Source organism: Dermochelys coriacea, chromosome 4 (genome assembly GCF_009764565.3).
Source record: "Dermochelys coriacea isolate rDerCor1 chromosome 4, rDerCor1.pri.v4, whole genome shotgun sequence".
Classification (NCBI taxonomy): Eukaryota; Metazoa; Chordata; order Testudines; family Dermochelyidae; genus Dermochelys; species Dermochelys coriacea.
In genome coordinates, this window is record NC_050071.1 from 120489897 (window position 1) to 120510706 (window position 20810).

General features: G+C 40.9%; 1 protein-coding gene across 5 annotated transcripts in view; it reads right to left on the bottom strand.

The window, feature by feature from the left end:
* The window catches only part of PPP2R2C (protein phosphatase 2 regulatory subunit Bgamma), a 295114-nt gene that overhangs the window by 133389 nt on the left and 140915 nt on the right, over positions 1-20810 (bottom strand). For 3 of the 5 annotated variants that reach the window (XM_043512483.1, XM_038400511.2, XM_043512484.1), the window contains exon 2: positions 19671-19822. The exons of the other annotated variants lie outside the window; for them this stretch is intronic. In XM_043512483.1, the coding sequence (XP_043368418.1) occupies positions 19671-19719 (49 nt within the window). In that variant the 5' untranslated portion in view covers positions 19720-19822. The remainder of the gene's footprint in view (positions 1-19670; positions 19823-20810) is intronic. 5 annotated transcript variants of the gene reach the window in all.

Below are 20810 nucleotides of genomic sequence, written 5' to 3' on the forward strand. Positions count from 1 at the left end.
CACCTGGTAAAATTACTCGTATTCAAGCGAGTTCAGAGGCAATCAATCAGAACTATATAGTACAAACATTCTAATTAACATCAAGTTGAGTGAACTCCTGTTAAAAAGAAATACTGCATAGTTGGATTCTTTTCTTTTCCTTCTTATCTTTAAGGCTTTAGGGTTCACACAGGGAGGGATGACACACAAACCCCTACCCCTCACACATACACACAGGGAGAGGTGACACACACATACACTCCCGTACACCCCTCTCACATGGGGGCGGGGGGAGAATGACCGACCAACCCTCCCTTCCCTGCCCGGCACTCTCCACCCTCCATGCCTGCCTGGGCCCCCAGGACAGAGCCACCTCTCCTGGTACCTGGTGCCACATCTTCCCAAGGCAACAGGTGGGGGGGACACGCAGGGTCACATGCCCCCTTCCCCAGATTTCTGCCAAGGTTCACACCAGAATGTGGCCAGCAGCAGCCTTGTGGCACTGTGCAGGAGGGAAGGGACAGGAACTGCTTCCAGCCACAGTGGGGGAGGAGGTGGGGTAGGGATGACCTGGCCCGTGTCTTTGCAGAGCTCATCTCTTCTCCCCCGCTCCCAACAGCATGGGCAGGAAGGGGTTAAGTCCTAATGATGCATTGTGCACCAGGGCCTTCAGTGAACCTGGGCAGAAGGGTAGCTTAGCAGGGGAGAGTGCCTAGGGGACAGAGCAGCCCGAGGCTCCCTGGGAGCAGGGTAAGGTGGGGCAGGTGAAGGGGGTACTAATCCCCTGCCCTAGGGTCTGTTATGGAGCCTGCAGGTTCAGGGCATGAACCCTCTGGAAATTGCTTCCTCTCCCCCCACCCACTGGCCATTCCAGAGCTTCGCTGCAGGGCGGAGAGGCTTCCCCATGCCAATGCTGTGGGGGGCTTTGGTACATGCAGGGCTCGGCTCCTCCTGGCCAGCGCCCGGGACCGGAGGGTCTTCGGCTTTCCCAGGGTGCTGGCCCAGCCAGAGGCAGTGGGGGAAGGAAGGAGCCTGCTGGTCAGGCTGTTGGTGAGCTGAGCGCTCTGACCAGGGGCTAGCTCTCTGTACAGCACTGGGAGCGGGACGTGCTCAGCTGGGGGGGATATGGAGGAGCAGCGGAGCTGAGGTGCGAAGGGGCAAAGCAGAGAAAGGACAGAGAGAGATCGTGAAGGGTCGATGGGTGGGGACAGGGCCATCTGGGGGGGGGCAAGTGGGGCAATTTGCCCCAGGCCCCACAGGGGCCCCCAGGAGAGTTTTCAGTAGCACTTCAGCGGCGGGTCCTTCAGTGCCGCCGAACACACCCGGAGTGAAGGATCCGCCGTCGCTTCTTCCGCTCTGGGTCTTCGGCAGCACTTCAGCGGCGGGGGTTCTTCTGCTCCACGTCTTCGGCGAAGTGCCCTGAAGACCCGGAACAGAAAGACCCCTGCCGCCGAAAACCCCAGGCCCCCTGAATCCTCTGGGTGGCCCTGGGTGGGGCAGTAGAGGCGACACATAACCAGCTACTGCCTGGCACCTGCCTGCACTCACCTGCCATGGTAGCCCACAACCAGTGCCAGCCAGAAATGGGATAGGCCCCTGCTGGCCAAGAGCCGGCACAGGGTGGGGACTGCGCTGGCGGACCAGAAGCGGCGGCCCTGCATGCTGCATCTTTGCCCCACAACCAGCCTTGCACACCCACCCCATCATCAGTTAGATCAGCCAGCAGCAGGACCCACCAGTACTGATGGGGGGGGGGGGGAAAGAGATAGAAAACATAGGACAATTTGCCCGTTTTAAAGAAAAAGTCAGGACACCTGTAGGAGGGCTTAAATATGGGACTGTCCCTTTAAAAATGGGACATCTGGTCACCCGAAGCAGGGAAGATATGTTGCTCAGTATGGTTATAACTTTATTTCCTCACACCTCACAGTTTTTGCCTTCTCTTTGTGTTCTTCCCCATTGGTACGAGATGAGGCAACAGCTTGACTGTAACCAGAAAGCGCTTAGAGCACTCAGAGTTCAGCTGATATCAGTGTCAAAGCTGTACCATAAATAAACCAGTAGGGGATGCTGCAAAGAGACTCAGCTGTAGGATCCATTATTGTCTAGGGACAGTACTGTATTTTGAAATCAGATTCCTTGTGAAGAGAAAAACAAGAGTACAGAATATGCTGTGGCTTCAAAGACTGAATGAACAGAGACCTATGATTAAACCTGAAATTCTGTTACTTTATAATTAAAAGGCAAGTTTTGTTAATGACTTTTATTCTCTACTTCTAATTAATTGCTACACAAAACAATATGAATTGAGTTAACTCTTCCAATTTGTACTTCTGTGCCCCCCAGCGCTCTTTTTTATTTAAATCAAGTAACATGACAAATCCTAATTTACTTTTATTACAGCAGGCGCAGCATTAAAAATTATTTAAAATACAAGTTGAACATAAAAACATAACTGGATATCTTGGGCTTACATGGTAATTTATTTAAGTTGAAGGTTTCCTGGCATTTTCACTGAACAAACAGGAAAAAATAAATACATACACATGCTAATGCCTTAAACATAATTACCTATTTATTAAGCAATCTGGTATCAAAAGCAGTTAGTTTATAGCCATGAATGCTTGGTTTCAATTTTATCAGTCAAAGTATAATGGGTAATGGGTATAATGGGTAAAACCTGGATAAACATATTCTAAATCCCTAATTAATTTTGCCAAAGAGAATTTCCTTCAACATCCCTTAAGGGTATTCCTTCTTTTTCTTTCACATAATAATCTATATGATAGTATTAGGAAGTACTGATTGGGTAATATAGCAGAAGAATGCCATTGTCCATAAGCAAACCAAAAATAACTGGGCTGCAAAGGAACCAGCATTTTTGTTTTACTTTTGCTGTTTCTTCATTTAATTATCTTTGTTGTATTTTATTCCTATTGTTTTGACTCTTTACATTGATTCATTATATTAATTATGAAAGAAATGAATCCCAGTAGCCCAGCAATTAGGCAACAGCAATTTACTAGTCAGATAATTAAAGCGAGCCGTTTAAATTGTACAGTACTGGCAAAAACAGATTACAACTACCAGTAATTTAAAAATGTAATTATATATGTTTTAATAACAATTATTTAAACTAATAAAATAATACCCATCTCATCTTTTCAAATGCTAACCTGAACTAGAATAGGTCTAGGACAGTGTGTGAGATGTGTACACACACACACACACACACACACACACACACACACACATTTTACAGAGTGACTCTGTATGCAATTTGTAAAGATATATTCAGCGTATTTATATTTGCAAATATATGCTACAACAGTGGACATTAAAATTTCAGTGTTTGTCGATAGTCACCACATGGCAGTACTGGAGATACTGCTGACATTCCATATTTTAAGTGCAAGTGAAAAACCGGTATCTCCAACAGCACTGTATGGTTGCTGTTGGTAATGTTGACTTTTTATTGGTTTCCACTGCACATTAGTTCAGGCAGAAAATTAAAAAAAATTAAAAAATGCTTCCAATCTTATCAATCTTTATTCATTTCTAGTATACAGCTGCACCTCACTGCAGCCTGAGATCCAAGAAACCATTTGTGATGCCCTAATGAAAACCCGTTTTATGGCTTCAATACACAAAAGCTTAAAAAAGACAAAACAGAATACAGGAAAGCCAAATAAGTAATAAAGATATAGGGCAAAATCCTGTTCCTGCTTTAACCAATATCAAAACTCCCATTGACTTAAATAGGGCCAGGATTTCACTCTTAAGTTGTTAAATGTGACAGCAAAGAGACTAGAGGAACAGGAGTCGGGTTATGAAAAGGTATTTATTTATTTACTTTTGGAGAGACAAGGTGGGTGAGGTAATATCTTTTATTGGATGAACTTTTGGTGGTGAAAGACAAGCTTTTGAGTTTATATAGCTCTTCTTCATTCTGTGTAAGCTTGAAAGCATGTCTCTTTCATCAACAGTAGTTAACCCAATAAAAGATATTACCTCACCCAGCTTGTCTCCCCAGTATCCTAGGCCCAACACAACAACAATGCAAATAACATTTTTTTTTTGGATGAAGAGATGGCAATTTTGCAATAAGCAAATTAATTCAGGATATTGACACAGATTATTAGGCTTTAGGACTCCATGTGACAGTGCAGAGGTGAGGTCAGTCTCATTAATTCCAACTCAAGGGCATAAAAGGCTGATAGCATCTCCAATGCTAGAGCAGGAGGAAGGTTCCTCCTGTCAGGACCTCTTGAGACGAGGGAGCTTGTGAAACAGCTCAATTTGTCAATGAGGGGATGAAGAACTACTTAAAGTCACTTTGGTCTCTTATCTCATTGCCTCCCTATCTTCCATTCCACTACCCATGCTGACTTCTCATGCCTGTTTGTCAGCTTCTCATCCAACACTCTTCCTGCCTTCTTCAGCACTGCCCCTTATGCACTGAATGTCATCTCTGAATGGATCAAGTACACTACTCTTTCCTCCCTCAAATCATTCCTCAAGACTTCCTCAGCTGAAATGCCTACGAGAAATCAACCAGTTAATAAATGAGGTTGAGAACCAAAAGGGGACAGCTGTCAGTTACTTTTTATATGTATATTAAATTGCATGCATTTTAATGCACAACTCCCCCAAATCCTTGGCCTGTCATTTGTCATCTTAGATTGTACCATCATTGAAGCAGGCTCTGTGCATTTGAATGTGTTTATACCACATCCAGCACAATAAGCTCCATCTGGACCTGACTCTTAGAATTCTTCCCTTAAGGATCTCCTCCTCTTGCTCTTGCTTCAGAGGTACGTTCAGTCCTCTATACTCTTGAATTGGAGCTAAGACGACAGACCTCTACACCATCACATTCTAACTCTAGCTAGCATCCGCGTGGGGACGCTGAGTGTTACTATGATATATTACATTACACATTAAATGTGAAAAGAAAGTTATTTAGGTTTCAAAGTCAAAGACTCAACAGGAAATGCCAGATTTCAGGTTTTCCATGCAACTTTATTATAGCCCCACTGTGCATTCATTCTGTGTCCTGAATAATGTTGGAGTTCACCCATATGTGGTGCTCCCAGAATGGGGATGGGGTGCTGCAGACATATGCCAGGCCCAGAGGTATGGTCAAGATGGGTGAGCCCAATCCACTCCATCTCCCTCCCCTACTCTTGCTGTTATAGCTACTCTGACAGTTCCCAGACTTTTCCAGAGCAGTGCAGGCTGCTGCTCTTTAGAATGTTCATGTTCCATTATTATTTTGACATGCTGCCCAAGTTTTCTCGAGAAATGCATGTAAGAGAGGGAAATGGCAATTTTTAGTAATCTGTAACACAGCTAAATATGAATGGAATTTCCTAGGACAAATGCATTTCCCTAGCAATGAGGCTTTCTCCATGCAAAATTTGAAATAATAGAGGCGTTAGAACTTCCTTTAAAGGGGGGGAGGGGGAATCTTGCATCCTTTTCTTCTCTCAACCTAAGTATAGAGATCACTTCTACCTTTACCTGTAACAACTATTATCATAAAGTTCTCCCTTTATATCACATAAGCCATCTGAAGATGCATAGGAACAACATACAGGATCTGACTTCCAGTGATCTTGAAATAAAGCCCAATTATAAAATTTTCACAATGTAACCTTCAATCCAAGAAATACATTTGCGAATTAATTACCTTAGGATTTTTCTATCTGTGAATGCTAAACTTTCTGATAAATGAGTCTAGTGTTTAGAAGCACACAGACCACAATCGGCAACTTGAATCATGTCATATTTAGCGTCATAATTAAGCAACCAGAGATATGATCATCTTCATGTTCCACTAATAACACACATAAAATTGCCAATTATCCATATGTCAGAGCTATGACCTGTTCCTACCTACTGAAAGGGAATAGCTGTTCAATTAATTGTGTTGCACTCATTAGACAAGAAAATTATAAGACCTTTGCATTAACTTCTCAACAAAATATGTATATTGTTAAAGAGTCATGTCAGAAGGAATAATCATTCACAGCCCAAAATTACAATCATGAAAAGAATCTCTTTCTTATTGTAACCCTTGCTTGCTGGGAGTAGCACTCTGTGCCCCAGAGGTGGCTAGGCCAGCTAGAGACTGATGAGCCTGCTATAACCTTAACCCACTGCCGATGCCCCTGTGAGAGTCAATGTTACAAGTGGTGGCGCATCAGCAACCATGAGCAAGCAGGGATTACATTAGAATAAAAAACACCTTTGCTGATCAACGGAAAGCACATCTAGAGGAGTGATACTCAACCCAGGCCATAGACAGCTAAGACAATGAAAACTCACTAGTCTGCTTTACTTTCACGTATTATCATAAAAAGTGCTGCAGCGTTTAAACCTAAACTCAGAGTGAAGTGTTTCAGCAACTGAACCACCACCCTCACTCCCAAAAGACATCCCTCCACGTCTCTTGTACAATTAAAGAATTTTTGCCACATACTGCCTACTAGCATTAGCTCAGTCTTCTCTAGATTGAGTCTCAGCCAACTGACCCTCTACCAAGCATCAGTCTCAGCTAGACACTGGGTACGTCACCATGATCCAAACAAATGGAGATACGGAGCAAGATGTCATCTTTACAGAGGAGGACTAGCCTAATACTTCTCACTATCTCCCCAACAGCTCACATAAAGGTTGAACAGGAAGTATGACAGAAAATAACCTTGTAGAACTTTTTATGAGAGTGCTCCTGATGCAGTTGGAAATCAGGCACCCAATACCTTTCCCTGAGACCTTGGGGAAAAAAGGGAACAGAGCCACTCAAGAATAACTTTGTCTACTCCTGCTAGGGTCTCAGAGTGACACTACAGGAGGAGCAAAGGTATCCAGAGGCAACCAAGGATCACTATAACCCCAAGCAATGCAGCCTGCATATTGTATTTAGGGCTAAACCCAGAGTCCTTGGATTTCTTTGATTTGCCTCAATGTGTCACGAGAATTTCCTTGCACACAGCCCTCGATAGCCTTTCTTTCAAAAGTGAGATTCAAGACAAGGCAAAAAATGGTGAACATTTTCCACCTCCTGGGAAGGTTTCTTGAAAAAGGGCTGAACAATTGCTTCTCCAAGCAATGCTGGCATCTTGCACTGACAATCACTTCCAATAATAGAGAAATAATTTCCAGGGTAAACTTCCTCAGCCAAGCAAGACATGGTTCTAATTCACAGGTTGCAGCCAAAAGCTCTATGGCATTACGATATTAATCTCCATGAAAGTAACTGGATCAGACTCAAGAAGTTATCTCTTCGTTTGTCCCCCCCTCCACATCAACTCCAAAGCTTATTCCTACTGTTATCACAGTCCTGATCTGAGCTATCTAATTCGTTAAGTTAAAAAAACCCTCAGTGTAAGATCCTTGTTCAGTTAATGAGGAAAGCCCACATTAACCAATCTATTCTCCACCCAGAACAGTTCAACTGATAGATATGTGGTGGATAATGAAGAAACCCCCCTTCTCTTCTTGCACAGTAAGAGCACAGGATTTCAACAAATCTTTAGAAGTCAGTCAGTGAAATGCAATACAGAGCCCTCAAGATAGCAATCTATAGCACATAGATTATGCTCCTTCTTTCCTTTTGTAATAGCTCAGGGAATGCAATGACAAAGAGTATGATAGAAGCATTAAAAAAAATTAAAAGAAAAATAAATTAATCACACAGCCAAGCAAGTAAAATACTGTATTCCAAAGAAACAAACTGTCTTAGAGAAAAATTCAGAATGCATACAAGTGTACTTAATTAAATTTTTTTTTAGTGTGGGTGTCATCTGCATAGAGGAGGAATAGCAACCCACATCTTACTCACTGCAACAGCTCATATAGTGGCTGAACAGGAAGCATGACAGAAAATAACCATGAGGAAATACTTTCTCCATTTTAACTTGCAGTTTCACTTTTTTTCAAACTTTTTTTTTTATAGTACTGGTAGCTAAATTGGAAAGCAAATAAACTTATTGAATATGGAGAAATATTACTGTACATACCAGGATGGTTTCAATGCTTAGTTACAAATGTTTATGTCTAAATTTGCAATGCTTTGAAAAAATCAGCAAGATAAAGTACTGTATCAAAGTGCTTCTTTTTATAAAGACATTTATCATTTTGTAGGAAAAGTATGACTCTAGTCCTGGTACATAACAGCAGCAATCCATTCAAGTTAGTCAGATGTGTGCTTGCAAGCAGCCTACTGACAGGGGGAGGGGAGGGTTCTTTGTACTTACATTTGCAATATTAGAAGTAGCACCTTGGTTAATGGTGAGATTGGATCCAGTTAAAGATATTCTTTCATAGGCAATGAGGCAGGTCATCAGATGGGGTACATTTTTCTAGCTCCACTGGACTTTAAGGGAGCGAAGACCATTTCCACCAGCTGAGAATTTGCCCCAATATATTAAGTAAAAATAAATGCATAAGCACCATACTGTAAGAGAGGTATACGAAAAAGGTAAATTATGGGCCTTTAGCTGGACACCCCTGTGAATAAAATATTGGGACATAGATTATTCTGCATATAACCAAACTGAAGAATTTTTTCAACCTTATTCAATATAACTTTGTTTAGAAGATGCAGCTCTATTAAAATGTAATCACTTTCCCTTGTGGATTACATTATAGGAGTGTGGCCAGTAAGCAAGGATGATTATTAATGAAAGGCAGCAAAAAGCTATTAACATATTAAACCAATAATCTTTATTGAAATTAATATCTGGTATGGAGCTTCCAACAGATGAGTTAAAATGCAAGGGCAACTGCAGAAGACAATCCCAGTATCTGAATTGGTTGGATTTACCAAAGCATTGCCCGACTTGAAATGATGCCCTCTATGGCTATGGACTTGAGTAAGGAATAAAAACCAATCATTACTAAATTGTTTCACTCAGTGCACTGTTCAAAAGCAGACATTCATTTAAAATGTAATAAGTAATTTTTTTATTAAGTCAGTCAACACCCAAACAACTTGGCAGCTGGTTGTCTTTCGGTATAAATGCGTCTGGAGCGATAATCCAAGCACAGGTTCTTAGAGAGGAACTTTAATTTGTTTGGAGCCTAATTAGATCTAACAGCAGTTATGAATAGCTTTGTATAAGAGCAGTTTGATGGGGCATGAAGACAGAGCTTTATAGTGCTACTATTTCTATAATATTTTTCACTGCAATATCCATTTCACCTGATATCCTAAGTTTTGTTGCTGCTTTTGCTCATCCTTGATCAAACCACTAATATGAACTATGTTCACATCTGTAAATAAATATAAAAGCAGATAAAGTAAAAACTATCTAGAGTTTGCATCCACTCTTTTCTCTCCCAACAGACCCACTCCAGAAACCCAAACCTTTCTTGCCTACTTGGATCTGAAACTGTATCTGAATCCTGTATTTTTTTTTTAATTGTCAGGAGACTAATATATGGGAAATATGCAAGAAGTAACTTAAAACTGAGTCAAATTTAGTGCAGGTCCTTCAGCTAGATGGAGACTCTTATTTCAATGCATAAGGCAGCTGCTTAAGGAACATGACATTCACAGCTCGAGTATTGGCTGCAAGAATATGTAGGATGTATAAACAGCAACTATACGGCGTACTCTGCTATAACAGGCTAAATGAGCTCTGGTGACTGGCTATTTTACTCTATGTTTTGAATCTGATTGTTCTGTAAAATTACCTTCCATCCTGATTTTACAGAGGTGCTTCTTCTACTTTTTTTTCTTTATAATAAAGTTCTGTTTTTTAAGAATCTGATTGGGTTTTTAGTGTCCTACAAACCCAAGGTCTGGTTTGTGCTCACCTTGTTTATTTTTCAAGCCTCCCCAGGAAAGGGGGTGTAAGCTTGGGGGGGGATATTTTGTGGGAATAGGAACTCCAAGTGGTCCTTTCCCTGATTCTTTGTCTAAATCACTTGGTGGTGGCAGCACACCTCAATCCAAGGACAAATAGATATCTGGGCCTTGGGGAACTTTTTAACCTAAGCTGGTAGAAATAAGCTTAGGGGGTCTTTCATGCAGGTCCCCACATCTGTACCATAGAGCTCAGAGTGGGGAGGGAACCCTAACATGGTGGCAGAGCGGTGGGATCATTTTGAACCAGAAGCACAAACCTCAGGATATTAAATAATTTTTTTCCCCTTTGCTGCAGGGAGGTTTTAAGCTGAGAGCAGCCAGAGTTTTTTTTCTCTGCCTGAGGGCAGGGTAGTTAACCTCCTGCAGAGGAATTCACAAGTGTTTTTTTTTCCTTTCTTTCTAGCTCTCCGGTTAAGCTAGGCTAAGTGCAGAAAGGCTAGGATGACAGAACCCGACGTCCAGAAAAAAAAAAAAGGTAAAAGAAACACCTCTGTAAAATCAGGATGGAAGGTAATTTTACAGGACAATCAGATTCAAAACAGAGAATTTCTAGGCAAAACTTAAAAGTTACAAAAACCAGGGATAAACCTCCCTCTAGCACAGGGAAAATTCACAAGCTAAAACAAAAGAAACTAACGCATTTCCTTGATTTACTTACAATTTTTGTAATCTAGACACTTAGTTCAAGTAGGGCTTTGTATTTTCCCTGTCCTGATGCCTCGCTGACCCGGAGAGAACCAACAAAAAGAACAAAGCAAAAACCTCCCCCCACAGATTTGAAAGTATCTTCTTCCATTATTGTTCCTTTTGGTCAGGTGCCAACCAGGATACCTGAGCTTCTTAACCCTTTACAGGTAAGAAGGGATTTTATGATACCCATAGCTGTATGTTTATGACAACAGTGTTTGGATGTACAAATATATAATCAGTATGGAATATAATGTACAGTCAGAGGGTGAAATTCTAGCCCACTGAAGTCAATGACAAAACTCCAGGATTTCACCACTATTTTTTCAAGGAGAATACAATACAAAACAAATTTTGTGAGACCCACACTCATGCAGAATGCACAGCAATTTAACAGCAGCAGCATGATGAAACAAGAAAATTTCAATGGTTTTTAAGAAAAGTTTGCCTTAATAGAATATTAATAAAATGCCGATGGAACAGACAAATTCTTAAATTTAATAATCACCATCAGGAAATGTTCCATGAAGTTTACAATCTATTTAACGTTTACAAACCAGTAATATTTTTCATCACTGTGCCTGTATAAATTTGAATGCAACTCACAGATACAGTATACCCAGTAAGAATTATTCAGTCATTTCCCTCTTCCTCCCATCTCTCCAAATTCAGCTCCAAAAGAAAGTGATGGCTGATATAAAGCATCTCACAGTTCATATCACCACTCAACCAAGTATCTTCCATGCTACACTGCACAATTTGTCTTTACCATACATTGTGTAATTTAGCTTGCCTCTCTTGGAGCACAGGATAGACCACTGGTTCATGAAAATAAAAGGAACGACAAATAAAAACCTTGTATCCAAATACCAAAAAATAAACCACCAGTAAACTGCTCCAACCACTGACCCTCCTAAGCACAAAGTACTATAAAAATATCAGCCTCTTTTGGAAAATATACCTAGCATACCAGGATCTGGTTTTGTTCGTTTGTGTTTGGGGATTTTGTTTTATTTTTTCACAGTCTAATGGCTCAGTTGTGTCCTTAGCCTTCAGTGATGATTCAAAATGTTAAAGAACATAGGTGTTAGACCAACAGCCTCCACAATGAACTGTTGGTCCATCCAAATTCTTCCATTGTCCAAAAACCATGCATCACCAAATACACATCTTCTATGGGCTATACTAGTGGGTAGGCATGGATTTACTAAAAGTAGTTAGTCAAAAGAACTGTGTTCTTCTGTCTGAAATGCATGGATCTGGAACTAATATAAACTGCAGTTGACCAGAAGCAGAACAATTTAAGCAAACAAACCTGTGCAGTCAATTGGGAGCAGTCCAGGTACAATTTATTTTTAAACTTATCTGCATCCTAGAGCAGATAATTAAGGTTTGCAGTTTACCAATGCTGTAGATGGGATCAGTTTATAAATATATAAAACACACACTCTCTCCCTCCCTCCTTCCAATCTGGACTTTTTTCTTTTCTTTTTTGTTAGTATTATTGTGGGAAGGCTAATAAGCAGATTTTGCATTTTGTTTGAAATTAACTGAAGTTCGTGGTCATCCTGATCCCTTCCAGGAATGAGTTCCAAATTCACGGACAAAGCAGTGAGAAAAGTCTGTCTCCTGCACATGTGTTACAATCTTGAGGTTTTGCATCCGATGAAGTGAGCTGTAGCTCACGAAAGCTTATGCTCTAATAAATTTGTTAGTCTCTAAGGTGCCACAAGTACTCCTTTAATCTTGAGGTTGACACTTCCATTGTTTTAGTGCAATGTCACCATCAAAGGTAGCCATGGTCACACAGTATAAGGCGGCTTCTTGGGTATCTGGGGCCAGTACCATGGAGGGCTTTGCAAATGAGGATCCAGACCTTCCGTTGGACCCAGTATTTCATGAGGAGCCAATGAAGAGAGCACAGCACACACTGGGGCGAGTGTTCTGGGCAGCCTTTCTGGTTAAGCAAAGGATTTACTGTGTACTGAACCAGATGTAGCTTTTTTAAAGTCAACAATTTCATAAGCAGACACAGAATTACAGTAATCAAGTCTGAAGGTCACGAATGCATTGATCACTGTGGCTAAGACTGAATCTGACAGGAAAGCACATGCTCATCTTCCAGCTGCATAGTCTATGATTCTATACGGAAAAGGGAGCTTCTTGTGACCATCACTATTTGGGTATCCAGAAGCTGTGAGGAATCCACATGCACAATGAAACTGTGGACTTTAACAATCTGAAGGAGGATGCTATCAGTGCAGAGTGATATTACAGAAGTGGCAAGTTCTTCAAAGTACTTCCCCCTCCACACTAGCATCACCTCTGTCTTCTCAGGACTCAGCATCAGGCAGTCACTTGTCATTCAGTTGCTGATCTCAGTCAAACCCTTAGATTGCTGGAAGATGATGCTATTTAAATTGTGATGGGAAATGGTGTAAACCTAGATGCCATTTGCATATTACTAGCATTTTAGTTCATGACGTGTCACAAACTCACTCCCCTCATGGCTTCATAAAGATGAAGAACAAGATTGGGGAAAGGATGGTTCCCCACAGGACTCAACAGGTGGGAGCTCTGGAAGTGGAGATGCAAGTGCCCATCACAACTCTCTAATCATAGCCCAAGAGCAATAGGTGAAGGTGTCTCAGTGTGATCCTGTTACTGCTACTGCACCTATAAGTTGTGACGGGGGATTCCACAGCCAATCCTATCAAATGCTGTGGAGAGCTCCAGCAATGCCAGTTTGGATGTTCCCTGTCAGTGGACTTCTGTTTAGCTGCCTGCTTCCATGTGTAAATGCAGTTTTTTGCCCATGCTAATGGCTATGCACATTTTTAGGCAGTTTGAAATCATAACCCTTAACATCTGCTATTGTCTACAGCTTACTACATTTCTGAAATTATACAAACTAAGAAAGCTTATCCACTATACAGCCATAACTTTAAAAAATGCTTTCACATTACTGGAGAAGTCTTGCAGCATTTTCAGTTAGCCAGATAACAGTACAATAAGGAAGCAAACAGACAGCACAGTCTGGGAGTCTTCCATTAGTGGCAATAATTTACTTTAATTTAGTAGCTTGAAAGAAGAGAGACCGGTATGCACTGTATTGTGTTGGAAGGCTGTAACTAAAGTATCATTCTGTGTATTGCTGTAGTATACACGTTTTTGGCCAAATTATGGACATAATTAACCCCATTTACTGAATTTTTTTTAAACAATTTACTATTGATCGGAATACCCCAACTTGTTTAAATTCAATGTATTACAAAATATATTGCAGTGATACAGTACTGTACATATCCTCTTCTAACACAAATATTTCTGTTTGCAAAATCTCTGTAGATTTTAAAACTAACAATAGCTGCTGCTTTGATTACAGCTCTAGTGCAGTGTGACTGATTTGTTACTCTGGGCTGAATCATCCTGAAAGAGAGCTGATTGGTTAAAAAAATGCTGACTACCATAGCAACTAACTTGTGACCTAGCTAATGCGTAATGGGTATTTCTTTGCTTGACTCAGAGCCACAAGTGAAGATAGCAAGCCACATCTGGGCCTGGTGTAACACCACTGATGCCAGTGGAGTTACACCAGGGATTGATATGGCCTACTCTCTGTAAGAAATGGTTTTATTTATACCTTTTTTCTTGGTATGCTTGGTGCTGGGATGCAGAACCAAATCCTCAAATATTTATTAAATTGCAGAATGTCAGTAAAGTACAGTATACAGGCAGCAAGGAAATGTTTATTCCCTGGTATTGATTCTGCATTTTTATATTCACCGTCAGACTCTTTGCAAAAACAAATAGGATTGTGTATTAAAAATCCTTAATAATCATAGAACTATAGGTCTGGAAAGAATCTCAAGAGGTCATCAAGTATACCTAGACAATCCATGACAGGTGTTCCTCTAGACTGTTTTTTAAAGCTTCCAGTGACGGGGATTCTAGTCCTTGGAAGCCTACCCTTATAGTTAGAAAGCTTTTCCTAATCTCTAACCTAAATCTCCCTTGCTGCAGATTAGGATGATTATTTCTTGTCCTACCTTCAGTGGACATAGAGAACAATTGATCACTGTCCTCTTTATAATGGCCCTTAACATACAGGAAGATGTATCAGGTCCCTTCTGTCTTCTTTTCTCAAGACCACACACAAGTTTTTTAACCTTTCCTCGTAGGTCAGATTTTGCAAACTTTTTAGCGTTTTTGTTGCTCTCCTCTGAACTATCTCCAATTTGTCCACATCTTTCTTAAAGTGTGGTGTCCAGAACTGGACTCAGTACTCCAGCTGAGAACTCACCAGTGCCAAGAAGAGTAGGACAGTTATCTCATGTCTTGCATAGAGCACTGCTGTTATTACACCCCAGAATGATATTTGCCTTTTTTGCAACTGTATCACGTTGTTGACACATATTCAATTTGTGATTCACCATAATAACCCCCAGTTCCTTTTCAGCCATACTACTGTCAAGCAAGTTATTTCCCTTTTGTGGCTGTGCATTTGATTTTTCCTTCTTAAGTGTAGCACTTTTGCACTTACCTTTATTAAATTTAATCTTGTTGAATTCAAACCAAGTCTCCAATTTGCCAAGGCTGTTTTGAATTCTAATCCTGTCCTCCAAAATGCTAGCAACCCTTCTCAGCTGGTGTCATCCACAAAGTTTATAAGCATACTCTCCACTGCGTTATACAAATCATTAATGAAAACGTTGACCAGCACCAGACCCAGGCGGTCCAGGGCCCCATTTGATATGCCTCCCAGTTTGACAACGAATGGAATTGGCTGAATAAGTGACGGATAATCTATTCATAGGTATCAGAATATAACAAAAGGGATTAAAATCCTCTCAGGGAACATCTGAAAATAATCCTGAAAATCCACATGATTATTCAAATGGTTATTTCCTGTTACAAGCAGGATGAGAGGGCTGAGACATCAGAAATGGGGACAATCACTTACTGAAAATAAAATTTGAGAGCTAAATTGTGCCCACCTGGCACAGGCCCACAGTGAACGTGGGGTAGAGCCACACTGCCCTGGAAGGCCATGAGGAGTCCCAACGCCTCAGGATGATAATGCCTTCCAGGGCTCCTAGGACAAAGGAAGGCACAAGAGTTGTAATTGTGGTTGGCTCCTGCATGGGCCAGGGAGAAATAGGGAACCCTGCCCCACTTGGATCCATTTAAAGGCCAATGAAAAATCTGCCACCAAATGGGGAAATGACTCATGAAGTGTAAAATGTTGTCACAATGCATCCAATCCATCCTTCTGAATTGCACTAACATTAAAGGCGAACACCAAAATTTTTAAAACTTGACAGCATAAAGTTAAGCACCTAAATCTGTATCTAGGCTCCCAAATAAGTGGCTTCATTTGCAGAGGTGCTGAGCATTCACAGCTTCCATTAAAGTGAATTAGAGATCAGAGGTGCCGAGTACCTCTGAAAATCAGGCATTTATTTGGGAGCCTAAATATGGATTCAGGCACTTTGCTTTAGGCTCCCAAATTTGAAAAGTTTGGCCTGAATTCCCACACTTGCATACGGTGGATAAAATATTGCACTAGAGAGTCACTTTTTTTCCACACTTTGGATCTGATCTGGAGAGGCTGCAGAATCCCTGAAACTTCAGCTGATGTCAGTGAGCGTTCAAAACCTCTGAGGATCAGGCCCATTATGCATTAAAATAAATTCAGCCTTAAATAAGATGCTTGCAACAAAAACTTGTGTATCTAGAATCAGTGAAACCCAAATGACATTTCATTATTTGGAGCTATTAATTTCCTTTGACTCATTCTAATGATATAGCTGAAAAGTGGCATATATCTGGTTTTGTCACCAATTGCTGAAATGTCATCTGTCAATGTCATTCTGATATGGAATCTGTGCTTCTACCTATAAACATATGTAATTCTCATAAGTCTCAAATGGGAGTCACGAACCCTTCTCATATAAAGTATACACATTCCTTAGTAAAAAACCAAACCAAACCCCATACATGTTATGGAAAATGAACGTTGACGCTCCACTTTTAAGCTCTTTTTATTGAGTGCAGAACTGCAGTGTGTTTGGTAAAATTATTTAGAAGGCCCTCTTTAGTTATTTGATTGAAAAACTGTCAACACTTATAATTTTGATATACGAGTATCAATGAGAAAACCAAGGCAGAGTGTTCAAGGGACTTACCCAAAGCCACATTCAAGGTCTGTGGAAGAGCAAAGAATAGATCCCAGCTCTCTTACATTTTATTCACAAAATCATTCTTCCTCTCCAAATCTCAAACAGTACTTGGTAGGCCTTGGAGCCACAGCAGGTTGGCTTTTATTATTTTTTATATTACTGTAGTGCCTAGGAACCCCAGCTATGGACCAGGACCCCCACGGTGCTAGGTGCTGCATAAACACAGAACAAAAAGGCAGGTCCTTCCCCAAGGAGCTTTTTCCCACAGCAGCAGATGTTTTCAGAATGGAAATTGTTTTGTTTCCCACACACATCCCAATCTTGTACTAGAAGAAAAAGCATAAGCAACAGACTGTGACAAATTATTTTGAAACTGAGGCAGGGTCTACACTAAAGAGTGAAAAATCCACAGCCATAAGCAACATATTTAAGTCGACATAACCCCTCGTGTAAACAGCACTAGGTCGATGGAAGAATTATTTCATTGACCTAACTACTGTCTCTTGGGGAAGTGGATTACCTGCACCAAAGGGAGAACCCCTCCCGTCAACATAGAGAGCATCTCTACTGAAGCACTACAGCAGCATAGCATTTCAAGGGTAGGCAAGCCCTGAATCCTGTTGAAGTGAGTCTCTTTGTAGCTCAAGGAATCATTACAGACCTTTATGGTAAAAATGCTGTCATTTTGCTGAAATCAGTAACAAAACAAAAAGCCCTGAATGTGTTGGTCCAGATTCTGTTCTCACCAGAGTAACTCCATTAAACATGTGAGTTGCAGAGTTGTTGTAGCCATGTTGGGAGACATGGGTGAGGCAATATCTTATTGGACCAACTTCTATTAGTGGAAGAGACAAGCTTTCGAGCTACACAGAGCTCTACTTCAGGTCTGGAAAAAGTAATCAGAGTGTCACAGCTGAACACAAGGTGGGACAGATTGTTAAGCAGAAGGTTGCAGGAGACCAGTTAAAGTGAAGTGGGGAATTAACACCTCTGCAGTCATAGGACAAATGAGGGTTAGTAGGTTACAAATTGCTGTAGTGAGCCATAAAACCAGAGATACTGGTTTTATGATTTTTGGGGTCTAGCAGAGTTATGAATTTAAGTTCACAGGCTTGTCTTTTGAAGGTGTTTTTCAGGTTTCCTTTGAGGACAAGGACAGAGATTTCAAGTGGAATGATCGCTTTGTGAAAGTGTTCACGCATGGGTGATAGGATGTTTTTGTCTTATTTTTCTGTGTGAGTTCAGTTGAAAGCATAATGATTATCTCATTTTACGTAGCTGTACCTAAACCAGTGCATCAAATGCCCCAACAGCAGCTATGTGGGTGAAACCATGCCAATCACTACACTCTCGAATGAACTCTCGTGAAAACTGCTTGGATATCCTCCATGTCAACAGAAGACTGTGCACTACAGAGTACTTCAGGCTCTACCCTGTCCCTCCAACAAAAATGCACAGAGCCCAATACCAGCATTGAACCTGTAGCAAGGACTCCATAGTATTCTGGGGAATGGAGAACAATTGCAAGGAGACAGTAACCACTCTTTCTCCAGGGGTATTTAAATACTCTTCACTCACCTAACTGGAGAGGGCAATCTTGGCCTATCTTTTGCATGGATAAATATCTGTACACTTTTTGTTATATAATTGGATAAGTCTCTTACACAAGTAAACGTTTACTTTACTATCAGTTAGTAACTGAAAATTACCAAACAATTTTCAACAAAAATTAGTAATTTGATGTGACCATTAGTAGTTATCTTACTTGGATTTACTAATTAAAAATTAGTCAGTATTTTCTGAGTGTTCATAATAAGCATAACTGAGGAACACCTGCAAGCTCCTTGTTGCAAGCAGAAGGAAACTAACAAATCAGTACCATTTAAGTAAGTGAAGCCATTCTACCGCCTAGCATGTGCAGAACTGCTGGTGCAGGTGGTCACCATGCACTGGAAACTAATATATGGATCACTGAAAGGGATCAAGTAAACAAAGATGCAGAATACCCTGACAGGTTTCCAATGTAGTTCAGTAACTACAATATGATTATGTTGCTGATATGCAGACTTGGAGCAGAGCTCTTTCCCATTATACTCGGATATGCACGTTCCTGAGGGTTCTGAGGTTTAGCAGTTCATGACGCTCATGTAGTACAGTGAAACAGGCAGTTCAGTATACAGTTCTATGTTGGATAATGATGTTTGCAGAAGTTACTGTGAGCAGAGGTTGGGTTATATTAAAAGTTGGGAGTGAAGCAGCAGCATGCACTGTTTTTGCCATCTGTAATATCTGTCAAAGGTTTCCAGAGCACTTCACAAATAATTAGGCCTGTTATACCCAATAAAGTATGAGAGGGGTGTTAATCCCATTTTCCAGATGAGCAAAACACAGCACAGAGAAGTTAGGTGAATTGTTCCAGAACTCTCACATAACCAGTGTGAACTGGGAAACAATGCTCCCTAAGTACACATGTTCCACAAGTAACAGAAGCAGCTGTTTCCTGCCATTTTCTACACTCAGCAAAGAAAACTGTTGACAGAAGATGGCAAACAGAAAAGAGTGAAGCTCCTGAGAAGTGACTAAAAAGGAGAAAAGTGAACGTCTCATCTACCTTTATTTATAAATATTTGGAATTTATGTCACCTATAAAGAAACCTCAGGCTCCAGCTAACAATTACACAATTACAATACACAATTACAATAAAAATCACAATTACAATAAAACACATGCAGACTCTGGATAGGTCACTTCTTCTAGGAAGCAACTGCTTTCAAAAAATACCTTTATTCATTGCATGTATTATAAGGTGACAATACAATTGATAAACTGAAGAAAACCTTAACACTTGTTCATCTTCTGTGGCATCCGCAGTCAGGTCACTGGAAGGACTCCCTGTAATCAATCAGCCAGTGGTGGGAAACAAAACAAGTGATGGCACCCTTACCTCCAACCCCATCTTCAGAATCAACCTCATAGATGCTCTCCCCTTCCATGTTCTCTGCACGGCCAGGTTGAATGTAAGGTTTTCTAGTGGTGACCTGTTTCAGGCTCCAGAAGGAAGATGAATCCACACACTCTGCAGCCAGCAAGTAGTATCTTTCAAACAAAAATGTAAAAATAAAGCCATTGGATTATTTCTGCTAAACATTTTGAAATTTGCTTTTTTTCCTTGCCCCCCAAAATTATAGGATCTTCCGTATCAACCAGTTCTGATGGCAGAGAGCCTCATCTTGGGCCACAGAATACTCCTGGACAGCTCTAAGAGAGTGAGGTTTAAGCAGAGAAAACATTCCAATTAATCCAGTGGACATTCCATCTGTAGATAGGTGTAAAGATTGGAGTGCACAGAAAAAGCACAAACAAAACCCCTCATGTAGCTAAAGATAAAGGGAAACAGACAGCAGGAAAGCCTCACTCCTTTTCCCAGATTAGACCTAAGTATCTACCTCTTTCCATTACCCACCTCCAATCTATATTTGTATCTCATAGTCAATGTAATTTCCACATCTTTCTTTTTAAAACAAAAATCGCACATGGATGGGAAAATATACTGATGAATCAGGACATGTCCATGTCTCTGAACAGAAGAAACCAACAGCAGTAGAGCAGGGAGGAGTTACTAGAGTCGTTTTTGATGAAAGAGGTGGAGAACTATTCCCAACCTTCAAACACCATTCTCAGATTCTCATGGTTTATATAAATATGAGAGGTGAGACCAAAACCCCTCTTCTTCTCTGGGTATGAATTCTGCAAACCCGTTAGAGAAGAAAATGGAAAATGAAATACAGCATTCAGAACACACTGGCAGACCCATGTCCTAGATGAGTGAACAGGGACAGGACAAGAACACAACACAAGATCCAAGAACGATGGCTTGGATCAAATACATAATGATCTGGCCTACAGAACAAAGGTCAGGTACTACAGGTCACAGACCAGTGCACTGGCAATCTTCAGCCTTTGTCACTTTCACATGAGTGAGTAACTAATGAAGGTCCTCCTCTTTTGCTTTCCTACATCATTAGGACTCCAGCCAAACTGCTCTATCCAACAGCCTTTTACAGAGAGGGCTGAGAAGTGGACA